The 13,859-nt window shown below is 45.7% G+C and overlaps 1 protein-coding gene across 5 annotated transcripts; it reads right to left on the bottom strand.

The window, feature by feature from the left end:
* Nucleotides 1-2,313: 2,313 nt before the first annotated feature.
* LOC148387104 (uncharacterized) lies at nucleotides 2,314-6,322 on the bottom strand. 5 transcript variants are annotated; one of them, XR_015862611.1, is made up of 6 exons: nucleotides 5,968-6,316; nucleotides 5,704-5,761; nucleotides 5,543-5,623; nucleotides 5,185-5,285; nucleotides 4,794-4,904; nucleotides 2,314-4,691 (listed from the first exon to the last, which is right to left on the bottom strand). XR_015862611.1 is itself a non-coding variant. In XM_088396361.1 (6 exons), exons 1-5 carry the CDS (start codon nucleotides 6,141-6,143, stop codon nucleotides 4,899-4,901), a joined length of 291 nt encoding a protein of 96 aa, XP_088252487.1. In that variant the 5' UTR covers nucleotides 6,144-6,322; the 3' UTR covers nucleotides 2,314-4,691; nucleotides 4,794-4,898. The 5 variants fall into 5 exon arrangements, 2 of the variants coding, with proteins under 2 accessions (XP_088252487.1, XP_088252486.1); XR_015862612.1 differs by having other exon boundaries at nucleotides 5,596-5,623; nucleotides 5,968-6,315; XM_088396361.1 differs by having other exon boundaries at nucleotides 5,540-5,623; nucleotides 6,102-6,322.
* Between the last annotated feature and the right edge of the window lie 7,537 nt (nucleotides 6,323-13,859).

Here is a 13,859-nt window from a genome sequence, read left to right as displayed (position 1 = left end):
AGAGTTTTCAAATAGGCCCCAAAATGTGTGGTTTGTTGGTTTGTTGCCTTTTCTCACAAGCCTTTTTTTTTTTTTTTTTTAATTTTGTTTATCGCAGGATTGTCGTACTCTGGTGACTCGGCAACGTCACGTCCACCGCGACGGTGGGCCTGGAGGTAAATTGTAGGACGCAGGCAATTTAGCCCGTGAGCAAATGTTTGCAGTTTCTTACGATGCCATTTCTTATTTCTTGCAGGATTTTCGCTGTCTAGGGAGTGCCTGAGGTTTGGGCACGGCACGCCACAATCGAGTTTGCGTCGCGTCGTTGCGCGTTTTGGTGGTATTTTAAATGTCTTTCGCGTTTTTTTATTTATTTTTTATGCTGGCCAGCACTTGTTCATTCGTTTGTTTGTAGAAGGTTCGTAAATGACGCCGCCGATAAGCGCGTGTTTGTCTGACTATAGGAAATGTTAGTTTGACTCTGGTCATCTAAACCATTTTTTTATTTTATATTATGCGTGTGCCATTTCCGTGTCATGCAAACTGGTGAATGCAACGAATATGTTACGTCATGTCCAAATCGGACCAAATCCATTCAAAGATGGCGCCCGCCTGCTTGTTCCGTTTACGCAACAAACATTTGCGCGGGTTATTCTCTCCCGTTTTGGGCGCCGCCAACCTGGATCATCTGTCCAAGGTGAGGTGAGTTGTAGATGATGAAATTAAAATATGAATTATAATCTTGAATAATTCTCATCATTTACTACAATGTAATGATTATATATTTTTTCAAATGTAAAACTCTACTTAGAATGTATAAAATTAAAATATTAACTATAATTTTGATAAATTATTATAACTTACTACAGTGCAATATTTTTTTTCTAATGTAAAACTCCTAGTATGTATAATTGTTGGTAAAAAATCATGCCATTGGCACTCGACTCAATGTCTATTTTTGTTGCAATGATTTGCTTGTCTTTTGTAGCATTAAAAAAGGCCGCCCAGCCAGCATCCTTCTATACAAAGCAAGCAGGAGGCTCTTGAGGAGCCCTTTCGGGGATGTCGAGGACACTGAGGAAGAGTAGTCCTAAATCAGGTGAAAACTTGTTTTTGTCAAGTTTCATCTTCCCAACACACAATGGTTGTCGAGTTTTAGCTTCCCAGCACACAATTAATGGCTGGCTGTGTGTTATTGTAGGCTGCAAGAGGAGCCAAATGGGAAAAGTATAATTCCATATGAAAAGGCACAATGGCTTATCCAAAGGAGCAATGGCCTATCCAAAGGAGCCATGGCCTATCCAAAGGAGCCATGGCCTATCCAAAGGAGCCATGGCCTATCCGTAGGAGCCATGGCCTATCCGTAGGAGCCATGGCCTATCCGTAGGAGCCATGGCCTATCCGTAGGAGCCATGGCCTATCCGTAGGAGCCATGGCCTATCCGTAGGAGCCATGGCCTATCCAAAAGAGCCATGGCCTATCCAAAAGAGCCATGGCCTATCCAAAAGAGCCATGGCCTATCCAAAAGAGCCATGGCCTATCCAAAAGAGCCATGGCCTATCCAAAAGAGCCATGGCCTATCAAGTCAAGAATCAAGCAGCACGCTGCAAAAGTCGACGTGTGCGGATCATGTGCCCAGGAAGGGGCAGTGTTGTTGCCTTTGGTTATGGGTGCACGACGAAAAGGTTCCAGGTGTGGACAGTGTTTGGGGGTCTGACGGTTGGTCTTAAGAGGTTGTGGCTTATCTGGATCCAGTGGTGTCTTGTGCTTGGTTGCCATTGACGGCTCACTTGGGGGAGGACGTGGTGACTTGGATGGAGACAAAACTGAACTTTGTCCAATCTTGCCATATGACTTGTTCCATTTTGTGTCTTTGTCTAATCTGCCACTGTCGTACTTGCTGCGTTCTTTGTTCTCCCCCATCGGTGTAGGGCGGCGTTGGAGCGAGCCGATCCCGAATGTCCAATTTTGCAATTTGACTTGACGTTTTCTTTTTCTAACCTACCACTGTTGCACTTCATCTAAGCCTAACCTACCACCACTGTGGTACTTGCGTTCTTTGTTCTCCCCTAGGTGTTGGAGCGAGACAGTCACATTGTGTCTTTTTCTAACCTACCACTGTCGTGCTTGATCGAAGCCTAACCTACCACTGTGCGTCCTTTGTTCTCTAGGTGTAGGGGGCGGTGTTTGGGCGAGGAAGACATAATGATGCGAGCAGCGCCCAGCTCATTGCATGTTCTGCCATTTGCAGGCCGGGTGTTAGGTTCAAAGTGCTAACTGAATATCTGAATAAGAAAAAAGGATCAGCAGACAAAAAACAAGTGAGGCAAAATATTGATTTTTCTCGCGGGGAGTGCGATACAGATTGCTTTCTACAATCTGACTACACTAAAAATCTGTTTACACTCCTCGCTCTTTTTATTTGGAACGCCCTACCCACAGTGTGAGACGATTAGCCCCTGAGGGTGAGGGAAAAAAAGATTGTGGGCTTTGTCTCGTAAGAAAAGAAACAAAAGTGATGCACAAAGTGTTGCGTGCAGATATGGCTATATCAGCAAAACAGTTTAGGCAATCAGTAACTTTCTTGGATTCCGAGAGATAGAAAGAGAAAGTGACGTTCTTTATGGAAGATCAGAATGTTCATGACGCATCGTTTGACGTGGTGTTTTCACGATCTATTCTGGTGGACGCTGAGATGTCAGCAGTATCTTGTTTGACGCAACCGTCATCTCGCCCCTGACCCAGCTGTAATCCTTCTGTTCTGTTGCACAAGATAAGAATAAGCAAGGCAAAGCAGCAAGCATACTGAGCAGTAACATTATGAATAAGTACTCAGAGAACGCATGATAACATATATATACAAATTTTCTAACACTGGGCGCAAAAGGGGTGCTGGGCGCACGGCTCGATCCAACCCGGCGGCGGTCACCAAAAGCAGCTAGTCGCTGTGATCAAGTAAGCAAGTGACCGACGACAACTTAGGCTGCTCTTTGAGTTTCTAACATTTGTTTCGGTTACTGCGGATGGCGACCGGGACGTGACACAATCTGATCAGAGGCGGACTGACTGCTGTGGCATCGATCTGAAGTCGCCGAGTTCTGAGGGAGATCTTTTAATTATTTATTAAATTACACCGGCGGTGTCCCAATGTCTGCTTGAGGGCTGCATACTGAAACAAATTCAGAATTCTTTGACACAAATTTATTAAATCAATCACGAAATGTTGCCTTTGATATTTTGTGCTATAAAGCAGTTTTGCGTTCATTCGTGTGGTGTGTTGCTTAAGTTACCCCGAGGCTGCCATTTGGACACCAATGGTGACGTGTGTAGGGCTGCACGTGTATTGGAAAATTGCCATATGGTGGTCTAGGTTATTGACATGCACTTTAAGACGGCAAAGATTTTTTTTTCCATGTCTCAAATGAAACATGTTTTCTTGCCTAACTCTTTGTAATGAGTCAAGACGATAAATCACTGATGTACGTTAAAGTTAACTAATCTAACTGATCTCATTGCGATCAAATAGTTAACCTCCATCCAAGAATTTTGCACAACTTTTCTCAATGCAGTGGTCTGGCCCAGTACTGCCATATCATTGAGTTTCCAAAACGTTGTGCAGCCCTCATTGAGTGCCAAACGCACAGCGACGGCAAGCGACCGCGCAGCGACTGCAAGCGACCGCGGAGCGACGGCAAGCGGTCGCGCAAGCGACGGCAGGCGACGGCGACAGCAAGCGACCGCGCAGCGAGACTTTTGTGCTTGTCTTGCAAGGTGGAAGAGACTATGTATGAAACGAAGAGCCGGTGGATGGAGGCCACCAGACCCGTGGTTGGTGAGCGGGGTGCAAAGAAAGGAATCACCCAAAGAAAGCAGTCGCCAAGTGTTGAAGAGGAGCCTGATGCATGACTGGCCAAGGCTGGCCAGAGGTGGTGACATAGCAATCCAATATGCAAGGGTAGTGTCCACACTTGTTGGTTTTAATTTGATTTCCTTATTTGTCTGCCGTTCAGGGTTGCCGCGGAGGCGGATGGGACGAGCGCCAGCCTGCACCCAGAGGGACTGGGCTGCACCCGCAAGACCAGGGAGGGGGCAGGTAATGAGTACGTTGACAGAGGTGAACCGCATGCAACTGAGTGCCGTTTGTCTTTTTGCACTTGCACTTGTGCGAGGCGGAAGACGAGTCCAACACCGGCCGGAGCAGACCCGGACCTTGGCCCGTGACGAGCGGCCCACACGAGACTGATGGGTCCAGATGCAGCCGGCGTTTCGGGGGGAGTATGACTTTTTTTCTTTTGTGCTTTCCCTACCCCTGTCTGTTTGAATAGGGTAACTTGTAGCACGCACGGGCATTTGGGTTGCTGTGACCCTACGGATATGGCATGGCTCCTACGGATCTGGCATGGCTCCTACGGATCTGGCATGGCTCCTACGGATCTGGCATGGCTCCTACGGATCTGGCATGGCTCCTACGGATCTGGCATGGCTCCTACGGATCTGGCATGGCTCCTACGGATCGGCCATGGCTCCTACGGATCGGCCATGGCTCCTACGGATCGGCCATGGCTCCTACGGATCGGCCATGGCTCCTACGGATCGGCCATGGCTTCTACGGATCGGCCATGGCTTCTACGGATCGGCCATGGCTCCTTTGGATAGGCCATTGTGCCTTTTCATATGGAATTATACTTTTCCCATTCGGCTCCTCTTGCAGCCTACAATAACACACAGACAGCCATTAATTGTGTGCTGGGAAACTAAAACTCGACAACCATGGTGTGTTGGGAAGATGAAACTTGACAAAAACAAGTTTTCACCTGATTTAGGCTTACTCTTCCTCAGTGTCCTTGACATCACTGAAAGGGCTCCTCAAGAGCCTCCTGCTTGGTTTGTATAGAAGGATGCTGGCTGGGCGGCCTTTTTTAGTGCTACAAAAGACAAGCAAATCATTGCAACAAAAATAGACATTGAGTCGAGTGCCAATGGCATGATTTTTTACCAACAATTACACATACTAGGAGTTTTACATTAGAAAAAAAATATATTGTAGTAAGTTATGATAATTTATCAAAATTATAGTCAATATTTTAATTTTATACATTCTAAGTAGAGTTTTACATTTGAAAAAATATATGATTACATTGTAGTAAATTATGAGAATTATTCAAGATTATAATTCATATTTTAATTTCATCATCTACAACTCACCTCACATTGGACAGATGATCCAGGTTGGCGGCGTCCAAAACGGGAGAGAATAACCCGCGCAAATGTTTGTTGCGTAAACGGAACGAGCAGGCGGGCGCCATCTTTGAATGGATTTGGTCCGATTTAGACATGACGTAACATATTCGTTGCATTCACCAGTTTGCATGACACGGAAATGGCACACGCATAATATAAAATAATAAAAAAATGGTTTAGTTGACTAGAGTCAAACTAACATTTCCTATAGTCAGACAAACACGCGCTTATCGGCGGCGTCATCTACGAACCTTCTACAAACAAACGAACAAATGCTGGCCAGCATTAAAAAAAAAAACGCGAAAGACATTTAAAATACCACCAAAACGTGCAACGACGCGATGCAAAGTCGATTGTGGCGTGCTGTGCCCAAACCTCAAGCACTCCCTAGACAGCGAAAATCCTGCAAGAAATAAGAAATGGCATCGTAAGAAACTGCAAACATTTGCTCATGGGCTATATTGCCTGCGGCCTACAATTTACCTCCAGGCCCACCGTCGCGGTGGACGTGACGTTGCCGAGTCACCAGAGTATGACAACCCTGCGACAAACAAAATTTAAAAAAAAATTGAAAAAAAAAGGCTTGTGAGAAAAGGCAACAAACCACACATTTTGGGGCCTATTTGAAAACTCTTCTTGCGGTCTCCAGTTAACTTCGACGCCTACAGTCGCCGTGTGAAAATCCTCCAACAAACATGGCGTCCGTCGTGAGAGACGGCAAGAAACGACAAACATTTGCTCCCTTACCTGAGAAAATGCCATGTGCTCGGTGGCACCTGCATTTGAGAACTCCCCTTGAGCGCGAAAATCGTGCAACAAACACGGCGTCCGTCGTGGAAAACGGCAGGAGACGACAAACATTTGCTAGCATGCTAGTTTACCTGAGAAACCGTCCGCCGCCACGCGCTCGGTGGCACCTGCATATGATAACTCCCCTTGAGCACACCTGTTTTCAATTACATAAAGCCCTAATGTCATATCCGTCAATTCAAATCTTCTTCTCCTGATCGTCTAACGGCGCTCGGCATACTGACGCCACCAGGTGGTCGCCTGTCATGGGGACTACTGCGGAAAGGGTTGCTTCGGACTATCCGTTCAAACTTTGAACACTGAACATGTTTGGATGGATACCCTATCAATATGACCAAATCTATTGTTTCCGAGCAGGCTCTGGTCGAGTGGTTCTGATTGGCTGGTTGATCCGTGACGTCACACGGACACTCCATTAGGTGCACCACCATTTTCAGATGTACCTAAGAACTTTATGCATTTTTTGTACGTGTCAAGAATATGTATTTGACAACTTGGTCTTTATTTGGGGGGGTGGGGGGACACCAACACATTACACAACGTAAAACACACATAAAGATTGTCATATAAAGCAGTTAACCAAATGTCAGATTTTTGTTTTCATGCCCCCCAAAAAATGAATAAAACACCAGACAAGTTTTAACAGGTTTTAATGTTTATTAAAATAATAATAATAATAATTAACAATAATAATAATAGTAAATTTCAAACCAGCAATCTCATGTGAAATTGCAGTAGATATATTGATAACAATATTTAGGCGGATATAAGCATACACGTTATTTAAAAACTATTATAAGTGTTATAAAATCAAGATTACCCAAAGAGAAGCATAATCTCCCCGTTGTTGCATAACGGCGCATCCCCTCATGGAATAAAGTTAGCCGTTAGTCAAAGTTTGCTTTATTGTCAATTTCTTCACGTCAAGACATACAAAGAGATCCAAATTGCGTTTCCTACTATCCCATGGTGACACGACATATCCAAGTAAACAATACAAAAAGAAGACACATACAATGAATATTGTATACTGACTATTGCTTGGAGAAAACGTGCATAAAAGAAGTGGTGTTTCAGTGACTGCTTCTTTCTTTCTTTCCTTGGCAAATCGTCAATCGACATTCTGACTTACATAGTTCACGCCAGGAGGGAGACGACGCAACACGTTCACTGACTGATCCGTTGATGCAAGCATGGGAAGGAAGGCACTACAACCATTAACTCGTTCGCGAACGAAAATGTCAGAATTCGTTCCCTCACTGGTTCGTTCTCGCGATGAACTGCAAATGCAAATCGCTCTCACTCACTGACTCGTTCACTCACAAATCCGTTCAGTGAAGGGACGGGAAATGAAATGCAATTCAAGACTCGTTCATGAACAGGAAGTACGTCATTTTCTTCGTTTTGTTTTACGGCGAGGTGGCACCAGCTTCAATGTGCATTACTGACACCTCGTGGTTGAAGTCGCATGAACTGAAAAGTGATTCGTTCACGCTCGTTCACTCACGAGCCAACACCAGTTGCGAGATAATTTTCACAGTAGACTGACGCCACAGTCTCGCCATCGCCTGGTCAGTGTGATACACGCTGCTAATGATAACTTCCGGGAATCCAAAACAATTGTTTTTGTATCCTGTGATTAGTGGCGGATGTACACTGAATGAGCGAGACATTTTCCGAGCACCGAACACCCTCTGTAAAAAAAAAAAAAAAAAAAAAAAAAACGCACGAAGAGAAACACAGTCTTCATTTCAATAGCGGTATATCCATAACGGCTATATAAGAACTGCTTCTGATCAAAAGAGACACGGTCCTTGTTAAAAACAACAACAACAACAACAAAAAACTACAGCGATTAACTACCATGGAGAGTTAATTATCGAATCAAACATCTGGACATGGCCGGTAGGCTTAGACGCCTCTAGTAAGATTGGTTATGTGATGCCTCAAACACGGCATCCTCCATAGAAAATGTCCCCATCTGGCCATTGTTTTTCTTTTCTTTTTTTTCAAATCATTATTTTTTTCAAATTGTAAATAATGTTCCCAATTTAACTATTCCCTGCCTTAACTTTTCATTTCAACAACCAGATAATATGTCAGGGAGTAAACACAATGAGATGTCATAATGAACTTACCGTGCTGTGTAACAATCGTTTCAACGATTGTATGACATCATCATACAAACATAGCCCGGCGTGTCCTCCGCTTGGATGACGTAAAACCGCGTATTGCACCGCAACAACCCCAGATGCGCGTCTGTGCTTCTTTTACTGTTCTTTGTGTGCAATTATGTGTTCATGTATGTACAAACATTTTCCAGGCACTGGCACCGACTCACATGGAGCCATTCTGCAGACTGGGCCTTTTTTTGGCTTCGCCCTCCTTGTCCTCAGGCTGCACCAGCTGCTGTCTACTTGCGACCTGCACGTTCCACGGGCTCTGCCTGGCATAGCGTACTTGCTTTCCTTCTTCTCCTCCTTTTTTCGGGGGTTGGGGTGGGTGGGCAGGAGTGGGGGGGGCTTGGTCGTAACTTTGCGAAAGGTGAGCCACCAAATGATTTTCCACCGCGGCGTGCATAACTAATGGCAACGTGTTAAAAATCATCGCGGAAACGTCCTTGGGAAGACAAATGAATTTTCAGCAGAATAATTAACTTAATTAACAAATTTGCATGCATATTCATCAGGGCCATTGAAGTCTTTCCAGCTCAGCTTGATGAACGTTGCTGCGTAATAACCAGCTCATTTACATTCTGCCATCCAGCGCCATTTACGCGCATTACTGAGAGCGACGCGCTTGGCGTGTAACGGCGTGCACGCGCCGCTCGTTTTCTTAACACGTGAGCCGAATGAATTGATTTGACGTGGCCGTTTGTTGGCCGCCCGCGCACCCAAATCGGAGGCCCAGCTGCCACGCCCCCCCACCAACACCTCTTTGCCCCCCTGCCTACATATTCATGCCCACGAAGCTCAATGTGACACACGCTGACCCCCGCACCTTCGCCACGTCCTTCTTGGCACCCATCCTGCCTCGTAAACTCTCCCAGAGCTGCCAGCCTGTTAAAAACCTGAGCCCCTCCCCGCCACCCCCTGGGTACCCATGGGCACACCCCCACTCCTCTGCTCCTCTGTGTCTCTGCAGGGCAATCTTTAAAGGCGGCAAGGTGTGACGGAACAGACTGGCAGCCTGGCAGCCGCCGCCCAAGGACAGCAATGCTCCGTCAGCCGTGAGCGGGCACCACGGTGAGGGGCCCCGCACTCGGCCTCGGTGTGCCTTTCTCATGCCTCATCTATGCCACGCTCACGGAAGCGTGCATTACAGGCGCAAGGCTTTTGTTTTGATTAAGTGGATTTTTTGGGGGGTGGCTGTTCCACACTAAAACTGGCTATAGTGCAGGCCCCTGAGGCACTGGCAGAGCTAAGGGTGGGCTGCAGGGGCACTGGCCCCCTGAAAAATGATTGATTTTATGGTATTTACTGATTTTTATGGGCAACATTTATCCAACATTTATACCTGTAGTTGATATTTAGTATTAGCGTTTTCTGAAGAATTTAGGGTAGCTTTTCAGACCCCCTGGAATATCATTGGTCCTTCTCGATTGTGCTAAGAAAAAAAAAAAATCCCAGCATACTCAAAATAGTCTAGAAACGCCTCCAGAATGTAAGGTCATGTTGAGAGTTGTGCCGGCAGGAGCATATGGAAAGACCACATCGTTCTTATTGTGTATTGTTGCTACACAGCAGCTTGGCAAGCTTCCCTGCCAACCGACAAGCCGGCAGTCCTCCATTAACGCCATCCGAGATGCAGCAAAAACAAAAGGAACGCCGGCACACTTTTTTTTTTTTGCACCTTGAACACGAGCAATATGGCCGTCCTGAGATTTGGCGCTTGCAATTAACACGTCGATGCAGACAAAATGTAGACATATTTCAGAAGAAAATAGCTTCAGCTGACAACTTTTCTTTCCTCGCTTTGCCCCTGTGACACTCGGCATGACGCCGCGCCGTAAGCTGTGAACGCGGTCCGTTGCGCACGAGATGGCCACGGAACGTCACCGATTTCACGCTCGGTGGAAGTTTTTAACGACGCGTTTGACTCGTTTATGGCGCCGACTGTGACTCGTTTGTTTGGAGGCTTCCGCGCAAACGGGCCATTAAACTGACCTTCAGACGACAAGTGAACCTCAAGCGGCTGTCACGGCGCCGATGATGATGACGGTTGTGGTTTCAAATTAGCGCTTCAAATCAGAGCAACAAATGTATTCTTGAGTGAAATAAAACAAAACATGAAGATGAATACATGAATGAAAAGTATAGTACATCAAGCAACATCTCGCATTTTGTGTGGTGCTAATAAAATAATTCATCAAATTGCATCAGATCAGAGAACATGAAAAAGTTTGTTTGGGGAGGGGGAGCAGACGCTTCCCCGCAGATCCGCCGTGGGAGCGCCGCTTCCCGTCAGCAGCTGCGGCACATTCTTAATAACACGCATGCTTGTTTACACGTATGAACAACATCGACACCAAAACACGGAGCAATTATTTCATATGATAAGCATCAAAAATGAAAAGCATGATCATTGGTATATTGTCTGTCTACATGTGTTGCTGCACTTTTTGTTTTCAAGCCATCACCTTCAACGCTTATTGTGTAGCACCGCGACAACGATGCTCTTTAGCGTTAGCATAAAACTAGCATACCAAAAGGCCAAGCTGTGGTTATTTTCAATACACACAATGTCATTTTATATAAACTAGGGTGGTGTATATTTGTTCCTTTATTTTGATACAAGTGCTGTATTTGTGGCATGTTTGGAATGTACACAAAGCTCAAAGATGAGCAGTGATGTTAAGTTTTTGTAGAATTTGTGACTAAATTCTCATTGATGAGAAAACATCCTGTAAGTTCTTTGTAAGGCATCTTTTATATTGTGTGTGTGTGTGTGTGGGGGGGGTGTTCGGTGGGGGGGCTTCGTTTGACGACGCTAGCGTTTGATGGCGCAATTGATGGGCAAGTTGCGAAGAAAAAGTCCCAAAGCCTCAGAGGAATTTGATTACCTCCATCCATTATCTGCACAGTGAGCAATCGCGAGGATCGCCATCTGTCATCCGTTTCATTTGCATCGTCAACACCTGCCCCGCCTGTTTATGCCTTCACTTCTTCTTTTTTCTTGTTTTTATAAGCCGCCTTTCATGGCAGCCAGGAAGCAACGCTGACTTTTCCTGCTAAACGCATTCGTTCCACAACTTCAAACAACATATTGCATGCAAACAACGGCTTTAATGTCCCAAATGGACTTTTGAAAGTCTTTCTTAATGCGGGTGCTCGTTTCAATCAATTGACGACGACGCTTATACAGTCGAGATGTTACACCGTTGGACTTCTTAACCTTAGATAGACTCTACTGATGGATGGATGGAGTGATGAACTCATGGAGTGATGGATGGACGGACAGATTGATGGAACAATCTCAAGATACTACTGACAGAAGGACGAAAGATTGGACAGAGGGATAGACGGACTGACGCTATCAACAGATGGCTAGTTGTTAGATAGATAGATAGATAGATAGATAGATAGATAGATAGATAGATAGATAGATAGATAGATAGATAGATAGATAGATAGATAGATAGATAGATAGATAGATAGATAGATAGATAGATAGATAGATAGATAGATGGATAGATATCTCCTGTTTGTTGTGTCTTTCTCTCCCTCCTCCATCTCCCCTCCATCCTTCCATCCCTCCATCCATCCACGCGTGGCGTCTCGCATGCATGTATCCCCAGGTGGTGGCGACGGCTGCGGGGCCCATTAGCGGCAGAATCCCAGCCTCCAGCAGGCCACGCGTGTCCCCGGTGACACATTTTTGGACCGGCACCAACAATCCAACCCTCAGCAGACAGCTCACTTTTCCCTCTGCATTCCATGTGTGTGTGTTGTGTGTGTGCGTATGTGTGTGTGTGTGTGTGTGTGTGTGTGTGTGTGTGTGTGTGTGTGTGTGTGTGTGTGTGAACACAGCATGAGTCCCACAGGAAACGCTTGAAAGGCAGTATGGGACAGATTGGCCATGGCGCACAGTGGAGATGAATACTAAAAGGAGATGGCGGAGGAGACATCTTGTACGCGGGACGTTTGGTGCGCTCCACGCCACCAAACACCGACACGCCAAGCATGTGATCGATATACAATTGATATTGTGGAGGGGCGAAGGAGATCCTTCATTTCTCAAGGGCGGCGTGATTATGGAACAATACGTCAGCGGGGCACAAAAGAAGAGTGGATGTTACGAATGGATTCTTTCTCCGTGCTAATACGGAGTTAATTATGGAGCTAATGACTCCTGTGTGATTTGTCCAGGAAAGTTCCTATACTTGTTCTTACATGTTTAATGTCGGCCATTCCTCATTTCCAAAATGGAAATGGATCTATCTGTGACATGGTAGTTTTTTTTTCTCACTTACTTTGATTTAATTTTTTACAGTTCTTCTCATTCCTCATCATATCGCTTTATCACATTGCTCAACAACTTGAAAACTTTTCTGCCTTCTTCAAGGAACACGCAAAGGCCGAGTGCCTAATCAGGAATCTAAAATTCACCGCCTTGGCTTGTTTTGGTTCCTTTCAAATTCACTCAACGGGCTGTCAAACTCATTTTTGTGGCAGGCCACATCGTAGTTGGGGTTGAATTCTCATCTGAAAAAATCCGCTAATAAATGCTCACCACCATCCAAGCGGGCCGGCGTCGCCAAGCCAGAGAAGGTGCTTCCTGAATGGGCTTCAGGTCGGATGCCAGAAGGGTTGATCCACCAATCTGACACCTTAATGAGATCCCGGCCTGGCGTCGAAGCTCCTCGACACTGCGCCACTATGACCTGACGGATGACACACACACACACACACACACACACACACACACACACACACACACACACACACACACACACACACACACACACACACACACACACACACACACACACACACACACACACACACACACACGTGTTTAATTCTTTCACACATGCATCCACACATTGGGAGGAGGGGGCTGGTGGCATGGGGGGTTCATCTCCTTAAATCTGTCTAATTAAACCACCAAATCCCTCTACTCCCCTCACCCACCAGCCCCATCCTCATTTCCAAGACATCCACCGCACGCATGCACACAAACACACGCACACACCAGACACCACCCCCTCCCATCCGCAATTCCAAATGATTATTAGGAATTTAATGGGAAAATGTGTCCCTGTCCCACCACCATCGCCATCTGGGGCTTGGGAATGGCATGGAATTTTGAAGACCCTTGTTGACGGGATGAAAGAGGGGCGCCATTGGTCAGCATTTGAGGCTATGGAAGCTCAAGAATGCAACAAAAACAGAAAATCAACTCTTATTTTGTATATGTCGCCTCCAACTTTAAAGTTTGGCGACATAGTTTGTCTCAGGAAAAAGCTACCTTGGTGTCGAAATAAAATGTGCCAGGGTCAAATGTCATCTTTCGTCACCTCCCACATTCTTAAAACACTTTCAAGATTCAAGATTCAAGAGTTTTTTATTCGCCATGTTTGAGCGTGCCAAACAAGGAATTTGACTTCGGTAAATCACAGCCTCTGTTCAACATTTAGGTGACTACACCATCTGTGTGCCAAATATTTTCCCTTCTTTTCATCCTTCCTTCCTTCCTTCCTTCCTTCCTTCCTTCCTTCCTTCCTTCCTTCCTTCCTTCCTTCCTTCCTTCCTTCCTCAATCATCTTCCTGAAACCATCCGGATTCCCTTCTTCCATCCTTGCTTCCTCCCTCCCTCTCTTCCTTCCT

The sequence above is a fragment of the Syngnathus floridae genome, chromosome 14, assembly GCF_059516105.1.
Source record: "Syngnathus floridae isolate MCC-2025c chromosome 14, RoL_Sflo_1.0, whole genome shotgun sequence".
In the NCBI taxonomy this organism is placed as follows: Eukaryota; Metazoa; Chordata; class Actinopteri; order Syngnathiformes; family Syngnathidae; genus Syngnathus; species Syngnathus floridae.
This window is presented reverse-complemented; position numbering and strand designations above follow the sequence as displayed.